At 40.1% G+C, this 22,494-nt stretch overlaps 2 protein-coding genes across 6 annotated transcripts; both read right to left on the minus strand.

The window, feature by feature from the left end:
- Positions 1-209: 209 nt before the first annotated feature.
- On the minus strand, positions 210-6,508 carry tbrg4 (transforming growth factor beta regulator 4). 3 transcript variants are annotated; one of them, XM_020710162.2, is made up of 11 exons: positions 6,413-6,508; positions 5,581-6,008; positions 5,180-5,500; positions 4,928-5,102; positions 4,656-4,813; positions 4,442-4,552; positions 4,215-4,359; positions 1,455-1,700; positions 1,250-1,361; positions 1,050-1,164; positions 210-625 (listed from the first exon to the last, which is right to left on the minus strand). In XM_020710162.2, the coding sequence occupies exons 2-11, from the start codon at positions 6,001-6,003 to the stop codon at positions 524-526; spliced, it is 1,908 nt and encodes a 635-aa protein (XP_020565821.1). In that variant the 5' UTR covers positions 6,004-6,008; positions 6,413-6,508; the 3' UTR covers positions 210-523. The 3 variants fall into 3 exon arrangements, with proteins under 3 accessions (XP_020565821.1, XP_020565820.1, XP_020565822.1); XM_020710161.2 differs by having other exon boundaries at positions 5,581-6,070; positions 6,413-6,504; XM_020710163.2 differs by lacking the exon at positions 6,413-6,508 and adding an exon at positions 6,286-6,304 and having other exon boundaries at positions 5,581-6,070.
- Positions 6,509-8,636: 2,128 nt separating this feature from the next.
- On the minus strand, positions 8,637-22,349 carry LOC101166249 (DENN domain-containing protein 3). Of its 3 annotated transcripts, none has more exons than XM_020710164.2 (28): positions 21,932-22,166; positions 20,625-20,750; positions 20,309-20,492; positions 20,088-20,183; positions 19,114-19,229; positions 18,892-19,016; positions 18,572-18,683; positions 18,336-18,455; positions 18,162-18,260; positions 17,858-17,977; positions 17,606-17,721; positions 17,352-17,507; positions 17,187-17,283; positions 16,976-17,079; positions 16,715-16,902; positions 15,888-16,047; positions 15,586-15,781; positions 15,333-15,501; positions 14,995-15,254; positions 14,745-14,912; positions 13,351-13,480; positions 12,643-12,750; positions 11,668-11,807; positions 10,569-10,729; positions 10,341-10,477; positions 9,999-10,117; positions 9,279-9,416; positions 8,637-9,166 (listed from the first exon to the last, which is right to left on the minus strand). In XM_020710164.2, exons 2-28 carry the CDS (start codon positions 20,706-20,708, stop codon positions 8,948-8,950), a joined length of 3,822 nt encoding a protein of 1,273 aa, XP_020565823.1. In that variant the 5' UTR covers positions 20,709-20,750; positions 21,932-22,166; the 3' UTR covers positions 8,637-8,947. The 3 variants fall into 3 exon arrangements, 2 of the variants coding, with proteins under 2 accessions (XP_020565823.1, XP_011483525.1); XM_011485223.3 differs by having other exon boundaries at positions 19,114-19,232; XR_002291974.2 differs by lacking the exon at positions 8,637-9,166 and having other exon boundaries at positions 9,305-9,416; positions 10,341-10,500; positions 19,114-19,232; positions 21,932-22,349.
- Between the last annotated feature and the right edge of the window lie 145 nt (positions 22,350-22,494).

The raw sequence follows: 22,494 nt of genomic DNA on the forward strand, positions 1-22,494 counted from the left end.
TAAATCAGGTTCAGATATTATCTCAATAATATACAACAACTGCAATGCACTGACTGATGCATTCTTTTTTTGTCCCAGCTGACCAAAGACATTTTCTGACTGACACAGCAGTATGTTATGCTTTTGAGTGGGAGTTTAGGGACCTTTCGGTTGTCCAAAAACCAGAGAGCATCTGAAGCTTTCATGTAACATAAACGACAAAAGACACATAGCAATAAAAGACTTTATTCCATCATAAACGGACACACATTCGGAGATAAGTTATGTTGATCTGTAAGAATATTTTGATGAAAAATCCCACACCGCCGGCATCTGTCTGGAAAAGTCCCTTTCAGATATAGACCCTTTTACTTCTCTCTTACTTGGCATCTCCATGGAAACAGGGAAAGCCCCACAAGTTGCCAAGGGAACCAAAGTGAAAATCTGTTTTTGTGTTTTCTTGTCGTTCGGTGTGATCCGTGGGTGGGTGCGCGTGTGGTCCCACTTGTTTGGGAAAGCTCAGAGCCTGCATATGTCACCGGGCTCACTTTGCCATATCCTCAGCCACAGCCTTCCCCATCTTATCCTTTAGGTAGGCCAGCTTCTGCCACTCAGTTTTCAACTCCAGCCACTCATAATATGGTACCTAAAAAAAAGGAAAACATGCAGATGTCTAGTCTGTGTTGTTACGTCATTGTTTTTTCAACATATAATTTCAAGTATGATTTAAATCTTGCAACAAAGCGTCCCTGATAAAAAAAGGTTGTGCTACGAGTGGTTAAGGAGATTGTCCTATATGAGAAAGTAAGAGCTTGGATTGGCCTAGATGAGAAAAGCGGCCGCTTGAGCTCTATTTATACCACAGACTGCAGTGGCTCCCACCTGAGTAGCAGCTCCAAAAAACCGTTTTAGGTCTACTGAGTGGACTCCTTTAACTCGGCGGATGCAGCAGCAGAAACAGCTCCCTTTTCTGAAAGCAACCTGCTGTGTCTCTCATGGCTCCAAAATGTAAAAACATTTAGAAAAACGGACAACAAAGCTGGCATGCAACATGTCCAGCTTCTCCATACCTCCACTGTGATGAAGCCAGCCAGCTGAAGATGCCGCTTCATCATGAGGAAGCGTCCCAGCAGGTCTCTGCTCTTGGAGCCAAAGTGTGGGAACTCCCAACCCAGGAAGGCCAGCCTAAATAATAGAGGAAGAGATAGAAACAGAACCTCAGACCCCTGAAAACAAACAAACCAAAGAGAGGAAAAAGGATCGAACTCACCGCCGCGCCCCTTCGGGTAGATCCTGGTCTCCACCTCCGCTTGGTAGATGTGGGGCTTTCATCTTTGATAGGTCAACTGGTTTATTTTCACAATCCACCACCATCTCACCTTCTGTTGAGACGGTGGAAGGAGAAGGAAAACTCTGTATTTAAAGATATGAGACGCCTGGGCTCTGTCATTATAAATGCTGCCCCCCTCACTTACCAATAGTCCATCCATACACAGTGTTGACACCAACACGTAGCACCTCCGTTTTCCCTCCAACCAAACTCTGTAATGTTTCTCTGAGACTCCTCTGCAGGACCGACAGCGGGGAGGCGTTAGCCGGGACGGGCAGGATACTCGGAGAAGAGACGGGACCTGCTGAAGAACCGGGATTCTCCAAATGCAGAGAGGCAGCGATGTGCAGTAGCTTCAATTTATAGTTCTCCACCCGCACTGTACTGCCGGCTAAAAACAAACATAGAAATAATGATGAATAATGTCAAAGATAGTAAAGTAGTCAAAACAATGTTGCTCTGCTGAAACCTACAGAACCAGACTAGACAGAGAACCCAAACCCAGTTCTGCAAGATTCCAGCTTTTGGCTTTTGATGCTTCGAAATTCATGCGACCCTGCAGGACTGCCCGATTCATAAGTAAATAAAACACGTTAGCTAAGAAAGTAAAATGATTCTATGCATTTCAAAAGGTTTTGGTGCCATTCGGATCAGTGGATGAAACAGTGATGCACATGTGTCTGCAGTGGAGCAGGCTGGTTTACAGTTTTTATTAAGAACCTAAAGTCAAACGAAAGGGGAAAAAGAGGATTTAGATCACAAAATTGGAGAAAAGTTACAGGTAAGACAGGTTTCAAGATCAATTTAAGGAGGGTAAAGTTTTTTTAGTAACACATTTACAACCTGGGATGGTTACCTGTATACGATTTGGACACAAAAAAGTGCATCAAAGATGATTGGAACCTTTATTAAATCTTTATCTAAATGCCAAGAGGTATTTGGTGATTTCCCCTTGAGAACAATTACCTAAACTTTTAAACTTAACAAAAACCCATTTAGCATAAATACTAAAAGAACTTTTCCTCTCTTGTCTTGCACGTTTGTAGATTTAGGTTAAAGCTTAATACTTCATAACACATCATTGATCTGTAGCTTTTCTGATTACTGATACGGGTTTACTTTGACTCCTGAAATTTGAATCCTAATGGGCTTTTGTGTCTGAAGGGGGTGGCTAGAAAAGACAATGTATAGTTTTACATTTGGACTGCAGTACTCGTTTTTTAACACTAGGTGGCACTATTACAGGCCAGCCCACCTGCTTCAGAACAGAGGAAATTTCCTTTTTTTTACTTTGTCATTTCAGTCAGTTATTAGTTACACATGAGCCCGTTTAAAATATTTATTTATATATATATATATATATATATATATATATATATATATATATATTTCAATTTCAATTTATTTGTTTGAAGGATAAGCCCCTTGAGATGTGTCATCTCATTTTCAAGGGGGTCCTCAACATACAACAAAACAAGCAAATACCGACAGATGCAGTTGAGCAAACTTTACATAGGTCAAAACAATGAAGAACTTAAAATATACGAGGCAACGAGCAGGCACGCACACAAACACAGACATTTATTGCACCTATTAGCAGTTAGTTTAAGGTAAGGGAATAAAAAGCAGGAAAGAAATCAAATTAAATCAAAAACAGTTGCATGACTGTTGAAGATGTACTAAACTAAATGCAAAGAATGAGGTTAAAGAGCGACTGATGGAGAAAGATTGTTCCAGTCAGAGGGTGCCTTGTAATATAATGAATATTTTCCAATTTCTTTTTTAACTCTTGGAACAAAAAAAAGATTTGATCTGCATGACGTAAATTATAAGAAGACTGAAAAGGAATTAGATATTGTTTGAGATATTCTGGGTAACTGAGGTTAATACATTTAAAGATGTGCAATAGCCAATGGAGTTGACGTCAGGAGGATAGGGGAAGCCAGGACAGTTGTAGATACATTAGACAGTGGTGAGTTCTAAACGGACAACGGAGAATAAACATACACAAGCTGTTATAAATAACATTCAGTGGTTGGAGGTTAGTGAGAGTAGTGTTTTGATGTATTATGTCACCATAATCTAAAGTCGGGATAATCAGTTGTGAGATAATTTTCTTCCTGACTGAGAAACTAAAACAGTTGATTGATAGATAAAGTAATTTTAAATGATAAGAAGTTGCATGGACAATGGACTGTATTTGAGCACTAAAAGGGAGTGAGGAGCCAAGCCACAAACCAAGGTATTTGAATTTTTCTGTTGCTGAATTGGGTGACATGTCCATGTAAGTAACATTTATTTCATTTGCAGCTAAACACAATCTTTTTTTAAACAACATAAAATAGGATTTTGATTTGTTGAGTAGAAGCTTATTAGATTGTAACCACAATTGAACAGAATTAAAATCATGTTGAATTGAATGCTGAATGTCAATAATGTTAGATTTAGATGAGTAAATGACAGTATCATCGGCAGAGTTGAATATTGCTGTAAATGCATTTAGTTGGAAGGTCATTAATGAAAATTGAAAATAAGACGGGTAAGGAACCTTGTGGAACGCCTTTATATATATATATATTTTTTTTTTTTTTGTATTTAATATCTGAATTCATGACCTATCAGCACATTTGATCTCTTTTATTCGTAGAAATAAAAGGAGAGGAAACAGAGGAAAAAATATAAATTGACAGGAATTGACAAAGCCTTTTGGATAAGAGGTGAAACGTCTTCAACTTTAAAAACCAAGCCCAGATGACAACCTTTAAACATATTACTATGATAAAATGACAGGCTTTTTCAAAAATAAGTTTGAGGTAAATACTGATAAATATTTGTGATATTTATTTGCATTCTATGTAACGTTAAAACAGGAGTTTTCAGAGGAAACTAAATGTTTGCGACTTACTGGACAGTTTTTGAACGTGACTTTCTTGAATGAGAGGAGTCAGATAATGAGGTTTGGCCTGCTGCAGCACACAGAGCGACCACGCCACATCAGTCTGCAGAAAAGGCTCAAGACTTGCAAGGGAATCCTCCATTACCACATGAACCTGCATGCAAAACGCAACACGGAAAATAAATTCAAGTTTGAAGCAAAAACAAAAATAAACCTAAAGTGTAAGGCTTTAATACCTTGCTGAAAAACTCCTCTCCTTTACCCGACTGGAAGCCTAGTCTGGCAAAAGTCATGAGCAGGCTGCAGAGCTGGGAAGTGCTGTACTTGCTGCTTTTTACTGTGTAGTGCTGATAAACAGAAGAAGAGCTAAATAAGATTTTTTTTTCTCCCATCAGGAATCACAGAAGAGGCCCAGTGGAAGCATCAGAACCATTCTAGCATTAAGCTGACCTCAGCAAAGGCCTCAAACAGAGGGATGTGGAGCCACTTAAGGAAGCCCAGAGATTTTGAGCAGCGGGTGACGTCAGTAGAGCTAAGGTCAGGGACTCTGGGTAACAACTCGCCGGCCAGTCGCTGAAATACCTGAGAATGGTGGAAATTCAGTTTTCCTGTGGAAGAACAAAGACAAAAATTGTAATGGCATAAAAATCATAAAATCATAATGGCTTATCTTGATACTGTTAGCATCTTTTCCTTTTGGGTCACATTATGAGGGTTGCTACCGTATGCAAAAGCCATGTCCATAATGAGTGGAGTGGTGAAGTCTGACGAGGGCTTCTGCAGGAGGTGGTAGGACAAAGCCCTGAGCAGCGGGACACTTCTACGACTCTGAGCTGCTAAAGACACGCAAACCCTCCGAATCTCTTCAGCAGTGAAGCTGTCTGAGAGCTCCAAGCCCTTCAGGAGAGAAGGACATGAAGTTATCCACAGGGCTTATTATCACTGAGCTGATTGAATATTTCTAAACAAAATACCTTATCTTCAAGTCTGTCCATCAAAGTGGGTGACATGTGTTCTCCTTTGGATATTAACATGCTGACGGTTTTGGAGTCTGCGATTTCCGTCCAGCGGAGTTCCAGCTGTTTCAGTGCGGAGCTGACTATCGCTGCATCCTGCGGCGCCTTCCTGAATGCCCCCCAATCTGCCAGGGAGCTCAGCTGCTTGTACGAAAGCCTGCGAATTCTCCAGTGAACTTCTGTCTGGAGGGAGCTTAGGGCCGCATGGGTGGGAGGAACACCCAAGAGCCACAGAGTCCGTAAGGCATTGACCAGATTGCTGTTCCACACCGTCGAGACCTGAGTGAATGAAAGCGAAGCAAGAGAACAGATGAAGTGCCGGACAGATCCCGAAGGTCTGACTGATGAGGCTTCCTCACCTGTTGACATAACGTATTCATCATATCCTCGAGCCTTGAATCCACCATGAGTTCAGGCTGCTGCTCCCCAAACTTCCCTTTTGACTTCAGGACCAACTGAGTCCATCTAATAAGGCTGGAAGCAGCTTGATTGGCGTTTCCTCCCAGCTGTGCCCACGCTGTCAGAACCTCCTCAGGTGTTGTTGCCTTCTCCACCAGCTCATCTACTTGGGTGCGGACGGGGATGGTTGGATACGGGTCTTCCCCGGTGACAGCCCCCCTTTCACACATCAACCTCTCCGTGACCCATGACCAGCCCTTGGCCCTGGGGGTCTCTGAGGACCCACCTGCAGGCAGATGCATGCGGACAGCAGCAGCTACTGGTGTCTGGGAGGAGAGCCTGCAGCCAAGGCGGGCACATCTGCACAGGAGGCGGCTGGCCATCGGGCCTGGGTGACGAAACAGGAACCTCGGGTCACAGTTCAGCAGGTGTCACCATCTTACAGAAAACCTACCGCGGGCGAGTCAGGTTGAGAGAACAAAAAAAAAAAAAAAAAAAAAGAAAATAATAGTACACACACACAGAAACGCGAAAACAATAATAAGCAATAATAGCTGCGGACAAATTGTTACAGATATAGTTCAGACTTGAAACATTACATCAATTAACCACAGTAGAGCTCAGTTAAAAGATCCTGTTCCTGTCATGTAACATCAAATCCTGACCTTGTCGAGGAAATGAAGGGACGCGCGGGCAAAGAGTCATTTTCTGTCAACTTTGAGCTGACTCTTAACCAAAGCTACACACCAAACATACACACAATATTAACGGCAACATTCCCGGAAGATCTACCTTATTTTAGGGTCGATTTGTGAGAATCGCTTCACATGTGAAGTATCTATTGGAGATCTTCGTCGCATGAAAATGACGTCACAGGCAATACCACGTGATTTGCGGACGCGTCTTTAATTGGTTAAAAAAATCTTCAGCAGCATTACAGTTTTTCTAGATTGTCAAGACAGATTTCTTGAAAGCTGCTCTCCTTTTCTCTAAACGGCTAAACTGTGAGATCAAGCTGCAGTCACAAAACCCCAGACTCTTCTTGCAAAAACAAACTTTCACCTCAAAACAGTTCAATCTGTGGGGAGTATGGAGGGAGGCATATCGAACCACTCTCTAACCTGGGGGGCTCTGTGAAAAACTCACATTGTGATTGTCCCGAACAACAACATAGATGGTATGCTCATGCTGCTGCCCTAACAGAACAGCTCGCATGTGATTGAGGAAAAGGAGGAGCTGGTTTGTGTTGCAGGGCCCTATGTTGGCATGATGGTGGACAACCCCATATACATAATGTGACATTGCCACCACGCTGCCCAGGAACACCAACCATGGCCCATCACGTTACAGTCTCTCCTCCTTTTGGGGAGATTAAACACAGCTTAATCAATGAAGATGTATTCATGGGGTCTTTCATGTGCATCCAGTTGAAAAACCCTCTGAGGAAATGGATATCGTTTTGTGAGTGATCCGGAGAAGAATATTTTGGTCACTATGTCTCTTGGTGTGGGGAGAACATACCTGTCCTCCTACCCCAATGTGGCAGTCTTTCAAATGAATTCTATGAAAAGAGAACATCTAGTTACAAAAACTGTACATGGAATATAAGGCCTACGAAAAGTTATACCAACCCTCCATTACAATACTACAGTACATTGGTACAGTATGTGATATTTTTACTTACAGTATACTGTGGTAAGTCCTGCCCATATTTTCCCCACATTCCCTTGCCAGTGGGGTTTTACACATGGGCGGGACTTACCAGCTCTATACAATGACATAGTTATTTTTGTCAATATTTACATACTATAATGTCTGTAAAAGGTATTTATTTGTTCTCTTCTCTAAGTCCTCAGATTATGGTGGACACGGGGAATCTACTGCTGTTTGGTAGTATCCTTTGTCCAGCCTCCATCATACAATCAGGTGTATCAGGTTTTTTTTCTTGTTCTTTTGTTCTGTTTCTTCTTTATGTAATTTTTGATGTTCTAATTTTTAAAGTTTAAAAAATTAAATAGAAAAAATAATGTCTTATATAAACAGTTTGATTAGATGATTTAAGAAAAGCTCATTTTTTCAAACGTATTTTTTGTTTTCAAGAACCGCTTCTCATCTCTGTTCTTTACGCAAAGCCTGAGTTCTGTTCTTTATCCTGCATTGTGGTTAATAAAACCTTTGAATGGAATGCTATTTTTGCTGTCTATTTTGATTAATCTATAACAATGTTTTCCTTTGATGTTTGAGGGCAATAATTGCAAAATTTAAGATCATGTTAACTTAAATTTGCTCTATACTTACCAAATATTTCTTTTTAAATGTCTAATAAAGATTGAATACAATTTTGTATGCTGAGTGGTATTGAAACAAACTGATTTATTTCATTGTTTGAAAATTTTATAGCTAGACAAAATTCTAGAAAGAGAAAATATTACAATTCATGGAAGCTGAATCGGAATATTACCAATTCAGGGTTTAATTTTTTTTTTAATCTTCTCTGCCCCATGAGAAGCTCCTCCTAACTGAGGGTTCTGCAACCTGAGACTCTGGAGCCACATGTGGCTCTTATATCCTGCATGTGGTCCTGCATGTGCATTGACATACAATGGAAGTACAGTACAAATCACTCTGTAAGGCTGCTAACCACAGTACCCAAAATACTCCAACAATCCAACAACCACTGTGGCTTTGTAATTTACCAAAGTTGCACTAAAACCCTGACGGATTTTGAGCTCCATGGGCCACAGAAAATCTGTTTCAAGGTGTTGATTTTAAGCGGATAGGGTCACTTCATTAGGTCTGGTTTTGTTTTAGTCAGGCACGTTCACAAACGTATAGCAACTAAACAACTGTGTCTGTTTAAAGCCATCTGTTAACCTAAAAAAAAAATGGTAAAAGAAACGAAAAAGTGAATCTTTACAGATGAGACCCTTTCATACTTTGATTATTACCATTGTTTATTTTGCTACAGCCATGTCTCAAGTATTGTTTGCAGATCTGAATGGAAAAGCACTTCAACTTTTTTGTCTTCAAAAGTTTATTCAAAATTTTACTAACAAAAAGGACATTTTCATTCTTCTGAACAATTTAACAGATCACATTAAAACAAAGCAAATAGGAAGTGCATCATTATTTAGATGGCATAAAATAAGCACAATCGATATTTATTGGTTTGTTCTAACGTTTTTTTCAATTGAATCAACAGAGATTTTTTTGTATTGCTTGTTTTTTAAAAACTGGATTTTTGAGGGTTTTTTCTCGTATTCAACACATTAAAAAACAATATTTTCACAAACCTTGCTGGTTTTTATTAATAATATGAAACATTTTTCACTCGACGTTCCAGATGGCAATCTTGCCGTCCCGTCTTGCAGAGCCGCTCAGGACGTAGCGATTCTCAGCAGAGCAGAGTGTCTGAATGCTGTCTGAATGAGCTTGAAGCTCTTTGGTAACCGTGAAGCTCTCGAGGTCCACCACCAATACCTGACTTCTCAGCTGACCATCACACTGACCTCCAACGCCGTGCCGTCCTCGGCAGCCCACCCAGATCTGAGAAGAGGGCAAAGAGGTGAAAAAAGGAACAGCATATTATTGATTAAACTGACCTGTAATATCCATTAAAACCTGAAAATTGCTGGCAGTAAACTGACTAATCGCTCACCTGGTTTTTCACTTGAATCATACAAGTGATTCCTGAAATTCCCGGCAGAGAGATGCTTTTGAGTGGATGTTTGGGGTTGTTAATGTGCCAGAGAAACAAGTCTGCTGAGTCAGGACAGCCTGTCCACAACTGCCCTCGCTTTAACACAAACACACATCATGTCAATAGTCCTTTTATGAAATACCAACAGCTATCAGATAATAATAAAGTTCTACATCACTTTTATTAAGATTCGGTAAACATTAAAGACCCACTCTGATGAAAACAGTGTTTTGAATATGTTCTTGTGGCATTTCTCTCATTATGGAGCACTTATAGAAAGAAAATGAAGCTCAAAACTGCATTTCTGAATATTTCTTTATTCAATTCTTGTGAATCAGGAGCAGATGAAAAATGCTTATTGAAAAAGAGCTTATTTGTAATGAAGAAAATACGCTGCTCCGCTCTGCAACTGAGAAGGGAAGGGGGGCGGGGTCGATCCGCTGATTATTTAATAAACTACTACCGCTCTGCAGAAACTAAGTCCTAGAGCTATGACATAAAAATGACAATCATAAATAAAAGACCACTGGGAACACTTTCAAAATAAATGAAAAGGTGATCAGAGTGGAACTTTAATGGATAAAAAAAACTAAAAATCTATAAAGCATCTTTTTATTAAATGTTTTAATAAATTATATTTCCTGTTGTGTCAGAAACTAGTTAATTCAGCCAAAATACCTCTGGGATGACGATGAAACAGCTAAAGCTACTGGGCATGCTCTGTAGGTCTACAGGAAGTGCGAACCTTCTGTGTGGCGTACCGCTCTTTTTCAGTTCAACAATACAGCCTGAACAACCTGCGTACAAACACACCACAGTTCCAGACAGCAACAGATATATCTTTTTTGTAGTGTGAAGCACAGGAAAAAAATATCTAAAATGACAGTGTGATTGAAAAATAACCCCTCAAAGTTAATACAGTTATCTTAAAGAAGAGCACAATCACAAAGGAGGAACTTTTTTCTTTTAAACAAGAAAGAGTTTTGCACTAAAAATCTCCTTTTATGTGAAAGTACTCACAACACCACAGCACACCGTCATGAATCTGAATGGAGGAGAGTCGGTCACAGGTGAGGTGGAACTGTTTCTTGACTGTAAGACCTGCAGAGTTCCACTGTAAGATGGTCCCGTCGCTGCTGCAGGAGTACGCATACTGACTGGAGTCCAGAAAAAAGGCCTCCTTAACAAATCGGGATGCAACATCAGCAACATTTTAACCACCGGAGAGCTTTAAGACACGCCCCCAACCTGTTGTGTGGATGCCTGGTGTCCACTGAGAGGCCCGTCAATTCGCTCCTGTGTTCAGTCAGCTGTTTGTTGCAGGTCATGGTGTTGGTGTCCAAGATGTAGATGACGGAGTCCTGTGAGCCCATCCACACTTGCTCGTGCACTAGTCCCATCATGCAAGTCTGCGCAGAAGATGCTGTGACATCAGAGTCTGCTTCCACACAAAGCTCCGAAACATTCATGCCCAAAAAAAGGAGTTTCATAACAGAATTTGTTTTCAGAAATAAAAAAAACCCAACAGAATTTATGAATAAAAATGGAAAAAAATGTGAAATGCATTTCTTTATGAAAGATATATTTTGGATAATACATTTAAAGTCAGAAAAGATTTTAGCAAATAGTGAAAGAAGCTAAATGATTTTTGGATTTTCTCCCAAAACAAATGTTCAAATGTGTCATAAATAAATACATAAAAAAGGAGTATTCTCTTCATCAGATAGATTTTAGCATGATGGAGTAGAGTCATTTATTCATCTTCTTCCATTTTGTCCCTTTCTGGGTCACGGGGCTGCTGGAGCCTATCCCGGCCACTTGTGGGCAAAGGGAGGGGACACCCTGGACAGGTCGCCAGTCTGTCACAGGGCCACAATCAAACACCCATGAATGCTCACACTCACACCTAAGGACAATTTAGAGTAACCAATAACATATGAAGCATGTTTTTGGACAGTGGGAGGAGGCCGGAGTCCCCGGAGAAAACCCATGGGTTCACGGGGAGAACATGCAAAACTCCACACAGAAAGGCGAGGACTTGAACCGGGGGCCTTCTTGCTGTGAGGCAAAAGCGCTAACCACTGCTCCATTACAGTAAAAAAACAAATTGACATAAACATGTCTTAATTTTACTGTAATGGAGCAGAGTCATTACAGTAAAATCAAGACATGTTTATGTAATTTTGGTCAATAAAACTTATACTTAGTGACTACATTATGTGTGATACCTTGAATACGAAAAGTTAGAAAACCTAAATAAAAATAGAATTCTGTTAGCTCCAATTGAGAGTAAACTTGTTTCTAAAACACAAAATGTGGTGTCATACACAGAAGTAGCTCTCCTCACCACTTGTGACTCTCCAACCTGAATGCAGTCCTGTAATAAGGACCAGCTTGCTGCGTCAAAAACAACTATTTTGCCCCCACTGAGGGCCACCCACAGCTTCGGGTTCATCTCCCACTGCGAGTCCTTACAGGTCAGCTGACCTGAAAAAAGAGAAAAACGTTTCAATTTGACACAAAAGTGGAAATTCTTGAATTCTCTTTTTAGAATCTAAAGATGTTTGGTAGGAAAATCCTTTTTTTCCTGCATATTTATTTTTAGCTTCAATGAAAAGTTTCCAACACAGGGATCTTAACTTCTTTGCTTCCACAATGTATGTGTTTATAATGGCGCTTTTCCACCAGATTCTCATCATATTCCTAAAGGTTGATACGTGTTGTTGTATATTTTCCACGACGGTTCCCAGCATTTCTTCCCCCCCAAAATAATACTAATCAAATAAAAACCAGCTCCTTTGTCACTCAGATTGTTATGAAGCTTTGATTCTAATCCAGTCTGTTAATGCCGGCTCATTCATTCAGCATGACACAATTTCACAGATGGTGTCTTGTGACTAACACACAGAAAGGGCTGCTTTCAGCTTGTTTGTCAGACTAATAGCAGAAGCAAAGCTGTAATGTTCAATAAACAAAAGAAAAGAAACCTCCTGTGAAGTATAAGAACTATAGCAATTTGTTACTCACCAGATAATTCAGTGTTTTACAACAGATTACCCTCAAGTGCCTTAATCTCTAAAGATATGAAGAACTCAAGTAATTAATGTCCAAAGAGAGAACAAGCCGACCCAAAAAAGTATGCGTAGCGACAAATAAAATCTCTGTATGTGCCTTTTTGTTTATTAAATGCCTCATTCACAAACAAACTGACTCAGATTTAGCAGTTTGCATACAATCAGCCCACTGTCTTCATGTTCAGACATAATTGGGATAATATTTACAACAATTACTAAGGGTCAGATTCTCATCACTCAAAGGATACCTGGTGTGTACAGCAGAACATGGACAGTCTGAGGTTCTGCCAGGTCCACAGATGGGTTGATCTTGTGCTTTAGGGTCTCTGCAGTGATTCGGGGCACCATCATAGGCACTGGTTACAGACAAACACACTCCAGGAATGAATGTCGTGTCATGTCATGTCATGTCATGCGCAAATGGGGAACTTGACGGTTATCACAAGACTCCGAGATCTGTTTTACTGTTTTTTTTTTGGTTAAAAAAATGCACTCTCCTAACACCGATTTGAAAATTTCCATGATTATAAAGTTTCTCCTGATTTCAGTCTTTTAACCCTTGTGCTATTTTAGATGACCCCACCATTACATTGATGTGTTCTTCCTACCATGACAAAGGTGGATAAAGGTGGAAAGATTTCATGTAATCCATGGACACCAGTGAAGATCACAAATCATTGAAGAAAATTGGTTCAGCGCACTGTCTAGTGGGTCTAGATGACCCAACTCCCAATGGTAAAATGCCTAGGATAGCACAAGGGTTAAGAGCTAACAACTTACACATGTTGCCTGAACAATAGCTCTATTTATCATATTAAAAAGAAAAACTACAAAAAACCCTAAATCTATGTTAGCCTGTTAATTAAATTACTGATCCCATTTGCTGTTCTTTTTGAAGATTTCTTTGAAACCCACAGCTCCATAGAGAACTTTCAAAAGCCAGGGTGGGCTCTGACCTTCATGCTTGATTCGATCAAAGTAAGCCAGCTTTGCAGCAGCAGAGATGGACCTCTGAGTTTGGAGGCAGCCCATGACAGCATCCATCAACAGGACGTTGGTCAGAGCCTGGGTTATGTACTGAGGATCCTTAGGAAACAGAAACATGAGCAAAACGTGAGGCCACAGAAGTATTGTTAAGGCTACAGACAGCCAGACTGCTAATATTACTAACTAGATGAAAATACAATCTGCTTCAGCGTTTTAAATACATCATTTTTGTAGGAAAAATCTCATACTGGCATTGAGACATACGCTGTATTACTTTTATAAACCTGATCCTTAAAGTTTGCTAAATGATGCAAATCTATTAATTTGAGGAAAAAAGGATTAAATAAATTAAAATCCCTCTTCAACATGGCTGGATAGATACCGGTAATAAAAAAAGAAACTGTTAAAAAAAAGAATGTTGCATTCCTTTAAGCCAAGGACAAAAACGTTACTAAAAATTGACAGAATACCAGTAAGTTTGATCAATTTTAAGAGTTTGAGGATCTGACTAAGAATCAGCTTAAGAATTTTATTTGATTGTTTGACTAAACCAGTCTCCATCATCTAACTCCTTTCAACTTGTACCACTCCAGTAAAAGTTGCAAATTCTTGTGCTTCAAAGTGAAAGAATCCCTGTAGTCACACATAAAATTTACAAAAACAACTATTACATGCTCTTTGCAGAGTTTTGACAATCTTATAAATCAAATCGAAAAAACAAATGTTTGGACAAATTTCAACTGAGGACTAAACCGAGAGAGTGTGACGTCACCCACAGAAAATATTTTTCCATCTTAAACCAAATGTAGTAAATCCAGTCGCCATTTTTTCACAACATGGACGCTGCCATGTATTTTTTTTGTTGTTGTTTATTTTTTATTTTTTTTGGACGCTGCCGTGTTGGAGCCAGACGTTGTCAGTTTGCAGTAATTGGCTCAAATTGGTCAAGATTTCTATGGCAACCAGTCTGGCCAATCAGGGATGAGCTTTTTAGAAGCCTACCACTCAAAGCGGGTTTGGGAGAATGTGTCAAACATTTTGAATGTTCAACATGAGACTATATACTTTTATTGAGGCATCTGATTGGTCAGTTTTTAACTTGAATAACTTGTGAAAGAGAAAAAAAATATTACAATAAAATAGGTTTAGCAAAAACATGTTAAAAAAAAAGGTACCAGAGGAAGAATGGTTATTCTGACAAATAGAATTACTGAGTAATAACCGTTTATTTCTCAATAGAAGTCTATGGGATTTTGGCTTCTTGGAGCCATGGGGTACTTTCTATTTGGAATGTGAAGAGGGATAAGTCACTCTGTCCAATTCTCATTTACAGTCAATGGTTTTCATTCTTGCTGTGTAATACTTTGTGTTGGTCTGCGATTTTGCGTCCAGCCCACATCTCTTTAACAATGAGGTTCCAGAGTTCAGTGTCTGTCTTCAGGTTGGCCTCAAACACCTCCGGCTTGCTGCAGGTGTAGATGCGAAGGGAAGGAATGCGAATGAGAAAAGGAGCTGATGTAATCTTCACCTCCTGCAGACACAGACATGAGGAATCTGTTCATGCGAGTGTTCACAAAACACAACCCAAACAGAAGGGCAGAAGAACACGTAACCTTTATGTCTCGAAACTTTGTGATTTCCAGGAAGCCCGCAGGTCCATCAGTGAGCAAAAACAGCCGCTTTTGTGTCATGGCGATTTTCCCAACGCCATGGGAGGTTTTCACCCGGGCTGATAGCTTATACACACATTCACTGCTGTCGAGCTGCTCAATGACCTCAGAGGGCAGATGGACATCTCGTGCTTCAGCTTCCATCTCCTTCCAGAAGGTGTAGAAGACTCTGAAGAGTTCAGGGTCCACCTGTTTTACTGGACCTATCGCAAAAAGCAGCAAGTGTTTCTACAGGAAAGAAAGAACAAACTTACGGTAAATCAAAGTCCATCTTCCCTTACCGTCTGCGAGAGCCTCAAATAAACGCCGCATGGTCGCCACGTCTTTAACAATTCCACATTCCTGAACGCATGTCACAAACGCATCTTCGTGCAGGTGATGGCGAGGAAGTTCAAACTTCTTGACGTGATCATTAGTCTGGATCAGAGGCTTCTCATTGTCCATCTTTACCTAAACAAATGAGACATCACGCACATAAGATGACAGAACTTAACGGAGATGTGGAAACTGTAGAACGTCCAGCTACATCCCGACCTTGATGATGAGCCTCTTGAGTTCCGGCCGTCTCTGGGCTTGTTGTCTCTCATCTCGATGGAGGGATGCTACAAGCCACAGGACCAACTGTGCGGGCAGGATTGCGGTATCGGTCTTGTAGAGATTCTGGAAATCACTAAGCGCGTCAAGCCGCCTTGAACACAGCATGTTGATGAAACCACGTAAATAATAAAACCTGCAGTGAGAACACCATCAAAACGTTTAAAGCTCCAACATGTAAAGTGAAACGAGGCTGTAAATTCATATCTAATTCATGTGAACTATCAGGAAAAGAGCCTCACCTGGCTAGTAGAGCAGAGTCCTCATTTTGAACAGAGGTGATGGCTTTTCCAAGTTGATGCAGCAGCTCGCTGTAGTAACTTTGGACAGAGTGTAAAGACAGAGAAGCTGGGAACTCTGGAAGTCCAAAAACCTTTACAGGCTTAGCTGGAGCTTTCAGTGCTAAACACAAAAAAAAAACACAGAGAATTAAGAAACAGAAAGAAACAACAAAAAGGATGATCAAGTGGTTTTAACCCTCTTTTAAAGCAATTAACAAAATGAAACATGGATTAATAAACTGAAGCACAAAAATGTGACAGCTGGTGAACTCAGCAGCTGAAACAGAAAATGTCAGTCTGTAGATGTGAGCGTGTCCTAACTGAGGAACAGGGAAATGAAAGTTGGTAACAGGTATATCATGGTTCCATGCATGAATAGAGGAAGTTCAACGTTGTACTCGTCCTGCTTGTATGAAGTGAGCCAACAAAAATCCAGGAAGGAGTCGGCTGGATATCAAACTATAAACTCACAGGCAAAGGGGTGATCGCTAATAACTTTCAAAATCTTTTACTGATTTCATGAATACGTAAGAAAAACACCGATATGTGACAGTCTTTCTACTAAAGAAGAAATAAAAATGGAAAACTAAAACCTCTCAAGAGACCCTGGACTGATCAGAGATAAGTTTACAGAAAATGTAGTCAGTTATTTGTAGGTTAAACTCAAACACTACAGGCAGTAATGTCTGTGTTTTTTCTTCCCCATTCGGATTATAACTTTAACTCAGGACAAAGTCTTAATTATTATTATGATTCTTATCGGACATGTTGGATTCCTGTAGTCTCACCCGTGTCGGAAAACACTGTCCTGGTGAGCAGCGAGTTTTTTTGACAGCCAATTGTTGGATTGTCCTGCAGGTTTGGAAGACTCTTCCCGAGTCTCCTACTCAGCCTGTTCTCAGTGATGGAGCTGGTTCTCCTGGCCTGGATCTCCTGCATGGTGAGTCTGCTGGGAATCTCCAGCATCATCTTCTTTCTAAGGCACATGTGGGATAATATTAAGGTGGAGAATTCCCAATTCTGTTTCAAATAAAACTATTTTTCCATACTTTTGCATCTCAGAACGGGTGTCAAGTTCCATTCGAGCGAAAGGATCTGCTTTCTTGTTGAGACGATCTTTGAGGAAGGAGTGGAAGATGTGAGTCTCCAGCACCTGAAAAATGGCCCTTTCTTAGAGAAATGTCTCAAAAACCCATTTGATATTTCACTGAATTAGCTTTTGTCAAAAATTATACGTTGATAATAAAATAAAAAGCCTACTTTTTTGTAAAAAGGTTTCTCGGACGGCTCTCGTGTTTTTAAAAACTCTTCACTGTGAAAAACTCGATGCTCATAATTGAGATGATAAATAACATCCCTGTTAGACGGAGACAAACACACATTTAATGTCGCATTTAGTACAACCAGTCAGCCATAGCACAGCACCTGAATATATTGACGATCAGTTCCAGTGCAAGCCTCTGGATGTCATCATTCAGGCGGCGCTGCCACGCTCTTCTCTGGTCACGCTGCTCATTGATGTCCGTGCTGCTACCACGGCAACACTGGTCCAAGTCAAAGTTCATCTGCAGTGACTGACACCTAAAAAACAGGTCAACTATTAAAAAAAAAAATTATTCTTAAAGGAAACTTAAACAAGTATGTATCGACCATCCTTCCATGCATTATATGAGGTGTACCCCTGTATAAAGCAGTCTGCAGCAGCTGGAGGAATGTCAGGCAGGTCCACAGAGTCAGAGGAAGATGTGCAAATGCTTCCGTCATCGAGGTTAACCAAGACTAAATCACTGGTTTCCTGCCAGAGGAGAAAAAAAGAGACTTTCTACTGAGAAACAAGTAAAATAGTTGAGCTATATCACATAGTTAGTTTTTTAGACAGTATTTTCAGCAATAAATAAAGGTTTTTTTTATTGACATGATTACACACTCACAGCAGCGACTTCAGCAAAATGGCTAAGATGACACCCCATAAGAAAGGCAGTTGGAGCCATGACAAAGTCCAGCATGCCTCTGGCCAAGACCGGGACGTACGGATGCTGCCAAGACAGAGGCTGGGAAAGGCAGAGCAAGCTGATAAATGTATGAAAGCCCCCCAAAACACTAAAAGGGACTGGAAAAAGCATATGTGGGATCTTGCAAGAGGCCTAAATTGATAACGTGAAGGGCTGTGGAAGATCCAACACTCATGCTTTTCTGAACTAGAAGTTTCTGTGTCTCTTTTACAATTTAGCTGACCTTCACAAAAATCAACACACTCTCAGAAATCAGAGTCAGTTTGGCGAAATCTGCCGAAAAAAACACCAACTGCTGCTCCAGCAGGAGACACGACAGCACCTGGAAGAGGAAAGAGAAGTTTACAAAAGTGTTTTGCCTTTTTTGGGGATTAATATTTAAGGCCTCCAGCGTTACCTGCAGAAGTTTTTGTGGCCTGAAGCAAAGGAAAGACAGATGAAGATCTAAATCTATCACCGTCTTGTCATTACCCAGCCTGGATGGTAAGGTGATGGTCAGTGGACCTAATGTAAACATCTTGAGAGGACGGCATAAATAGCTTAGCATTAATATTGAAGTAACTGGAAAATAAATGTATTATGATGTTCTAGAAACATGTTGAGTTTTTTCTTTTCAATTAATTCTGAACAAACCAAATGAAGATGTCCAGGAGGCGGAATCGGCACCAGTGACAGCTTAGCTGCAAAGTCCTTCACTTTCTCATTCACGTCTGACAATCGACAACTTCTAAGCTGAATTAAAAGACTCATAAATAAACAGAGAGAGAAAATGTCAAATTTGTTGCAAGGCAGAAGAAGCGAGGCAGTTTAGCACACAAAAGCATGGAAAATGAGCTGAAAACAAAAGCTTCACTTTTACAAACAAATGTTGCCCATAATACACTTTATAAACATGTTTTCATGAATAAAATGAAAAGGAAACATATCACCAAACTCTATGGCTTGTTCCTCACCATGACAGGCAGTCTTTGAGGGCAAAGAAGTAAGGATGCTTTGACATAATACAGACGCTATAGGCCGAGAAAAGGTTCAAAACTTCAGAGGTTCCAGTTCCACTCTGATGAAAAGAGGCTCCATCCTGTGCAAACACAATCAAACAGTGACTTGCTTTAACTTTAGGACTCAAGTCCTAAATGTTAGCACTGCCCGAAGCTTTAAATGTTAGGCTTGTGTACCAGTACTGGACGATAATACTGCAGAACCACTCCGTAAGTCTTGTTGCCGAACATGTCGGTGAAAATGAGGAAGTGGAACTGCTCTTTTTTCTGTTCAGTGGTCACTTGCAGGCCCCCTACTTAGGAACAAACAAACAAAACGCGCATGAAAAAGACAGACGCAACAAGAAGTGATAACATGCAAGCTGCTATTGTAGCTATTAGTGTAGAAAATAGAATAATCTGCAGGTGTCGATAGACACTATTGCGGCAAAATTGTGCAAACCTGCACCATAGTTAATTTTGAAAGAACCTTTAGAACAAGAAATAGTCAAAAACGAGAATAAGTGTCTCTTCAGGGAAAATGTTCTCAGATATGAGGATGTGCCAGTCTATTCAGCTTCACTGATAACTAAAAGAAAAACGTACATTTTTGATGTTTACATACAAAACATAATTCAAAGAAGCAGCATGTTCATGCCTTTGAGGATCCTCCATCTTCACCCATGAGGAGTTGATCAAAACAGAGCACACTGCCTCCTTTGCAACAACGGCTCATTGAAGCACTGATTCTACGTGAAATTCTTCCTGTGATATTCTAAACTGGAAATGATTAATCAAAATGAAGCTGCTTAGCTACCATGCATGTCTACATCTCTTACCGGAGTTTAGATAAAACGTTTACAGCGGGGGAAATAAATTGCAGACGTTTTCTTTTTCCAGCAAACTCCATCCGCCAAATGAAGTGTTTATGCTAGAATAATCCAGACGAAAGCAGTCAATCCCACATTTGATCTCAAATGTGACTCTTTTTCAGACAAATTAAACATATATTGGAAGGAAAGGGTCCTGCTTGGGATTGATTTCTGACGAGACTGCAGGCTGACGTGCATGCAAACATGTCTGAGACGGAGTTGTGGATTCACACACTGTTGGCATCGTTTGCATCACACAGCGGTGTGTGTTGACCCATTTGTTAATGAAAAACTCTGTACCAGGGAAGCAGAGCTGAGGCAAAGCCACCAGGTCCATGTCTTTCAGGATGCTGCCGTTTTCACCTCTTTCTCCTCTTTCCTCCAGCACACCTTCACCTGTTGAAGAAAGTGGCCAGAAATGAAAAAAATGACACCCAATAGCAATAAAGTATGAGAACCATTAGGAATGGATGACAGAAATCCTATTTGTTTGTGGGTTGCCGGTTCATTGTTTACCAGACCTTGATTGGATGTTGCTGCAGCTGAAGACAGGCGATCGCGCTTTTTCCTGAGAAACGAGCGCCGCCGCTTTACGCGGGACTTCAGAGTTTCAGGCTGAGTTCTGGTTACAAACGGAGGAGCCACCACATGGAGGACTTCTGGATCCAGGAGGAGGGGCTCTGAAGTTTCCCCGCTGATGATGGCCTGAAGAAGGAAAAAAGAAACAAAAAGTTTCCCATCATCAGCTTTGTTACACGGTTCAAGAACTTCTACTTCCTGCACCAATATATTGAGGAAAGTTGTGTTTCTTTTTTCATGTGGACTAAAAGGAGATACCTGACGGACTTCCTGGAGTTTGTCAACAGATGCTCCCACCACCACACAAGCTTCCAGCAGAGCGGGTAGCAAACAGGTCGCCATCGATGCCAAAACCCCGGCACGATATTTGTCCAATAGTCACAACTATTTAAAAATCAGGGGGGAAAAAGGGAAATTCATCCACAAAACTGAGTTTTACATGAAAATGTAAAGATTAGAGACAAAGCGTACGATTGTGTTTGTTTAAGTCCGTGAAAGCAACATCTGTCGGCTGAACAAAGCCGTGAAGTGTGACAGAATTATCAGAGCGGCTCTGTCAGTCAACAAACAGTTACTATAATTCAAACAAACTGTGAAAATCACTAAACACAGACAGAGGCTGTTTTATTTTTAATCACAGAACTAACCCAGAATGCAAAGTGTGCAAATGGCAATTTGGAAGTTCGAGAAGTTCCCAGAGACAAACCTAGAAGGTTCCATAAGAGCAGAGATGATGTGGTGGCCCTCCAATTGGTTCTGCATTATTTCCCCAAAGGCTACAGTCTAGAAATACTCAAGTGTACATGATGGAGTACAAAAGCTGCACTCAGGTGCAGACTATGACTGGCATCAAACTGAGATTACCACAGGGTGTATAAAAATATGTAAAACTATAAAGAAAAAAAGGGTTTTAAAAACAAATTTAAAAAACTAGCATACTCTCCAAAAATGCATTTATTGTGAAATACAATTAAAAGAAAATTAAATTAGGAACTAGAAATACATTTAAAAAAAACATCAAAAATACATACATAGCTTTACATCTTAAAAAAAAGCTGATCAACATTAAAGTATTAATATAAACAAGTACAGAATAAAAGAGACAGTTTCATTGTCAATTCCCTAACTTTCCTAGCTTTGTCAGCTAAATGATTAAAAAAAAACTCTAACATTTTCTTAGATACTTAATAAAATATTAGACATGGAAAAAAGTGCAAGATATCACAGAAAGACAGGGCAGCTTAAAAAGTATTTGCGTATTTGAAACATGATTTTAGAGAGTATAGCAGCTTTAAATAAAACGGAAATGGTAAAATACAGATATATAAAAGCAATAAAACAAACACAACAGTAATGAATAAATAAATAACGTTGGGAATTTTTTTATACATATATTATATATTATCCCCTTTAACGCTTAAGACCATGACACTAAATTGTTATTTTGTTATGTCAATTGGATACTACTGTAAGACCAGTCTCCTTAAAAAACCTCGCCAAAATGAGGTCCCGGTAATTAAACATTTCGACGAACGTTAAACATCTTTGATAATGGCGTCACTGACCGTTACAGAGGTTTCTACTCTTCTTCTTTCATCCACATTCATGCCGAATCTGCTGCAGCACCTCTGAACGTTGAGCCTGCTGCTCCAGCTGAAGTCCAAACTCGCCGCTTCCTGTTCCTCCACATTGAAGTCCAGTCACGCGCGCGCACCGACGGCGCTGACTTTGAGCTGCGATTTCTTTGCTCCCTCTTTCAATAAAGTTTAAATAATTCAAAACGATAAAACATTTAATATATATGCACAACAAAAAACTAACTGTAATCGTACTGCAGTATTACGGTTAATAAATGGCATAACTCTAAGGTAGACACATTTGATGTAGTTTAGTTTAAAGCTGAACAATGTTGGAAATAAGTAAACATAAATTAGGCTAAAACCAAACTAGTGAAGATGATTGCAGTAACAGCATTTGGCCTGTAGGTGGAGGTATTGCTCCAACTGGATTTACACACGTCCACGAAACCAAAGTATAAATTTGATTAACTCCAACTTGGTCGAATTGCAGCTGCAAACATACTTTATGCAACACCAGACATAATATTTATATTTGCTTAGTGCACAGG

This window comes from Oryzias latipes, chromosome 16, assembly GCF_002234675.1.
Source record: "Oryzias latipes chromosome 16, ASM223467v1".
Taxonomy (NCBI): Eukaryota; Metazoa; Chordata; class Actinopteri; order Beloniformes; family Adrianichthyidae; genus Oryzias; species Oryzias latipes.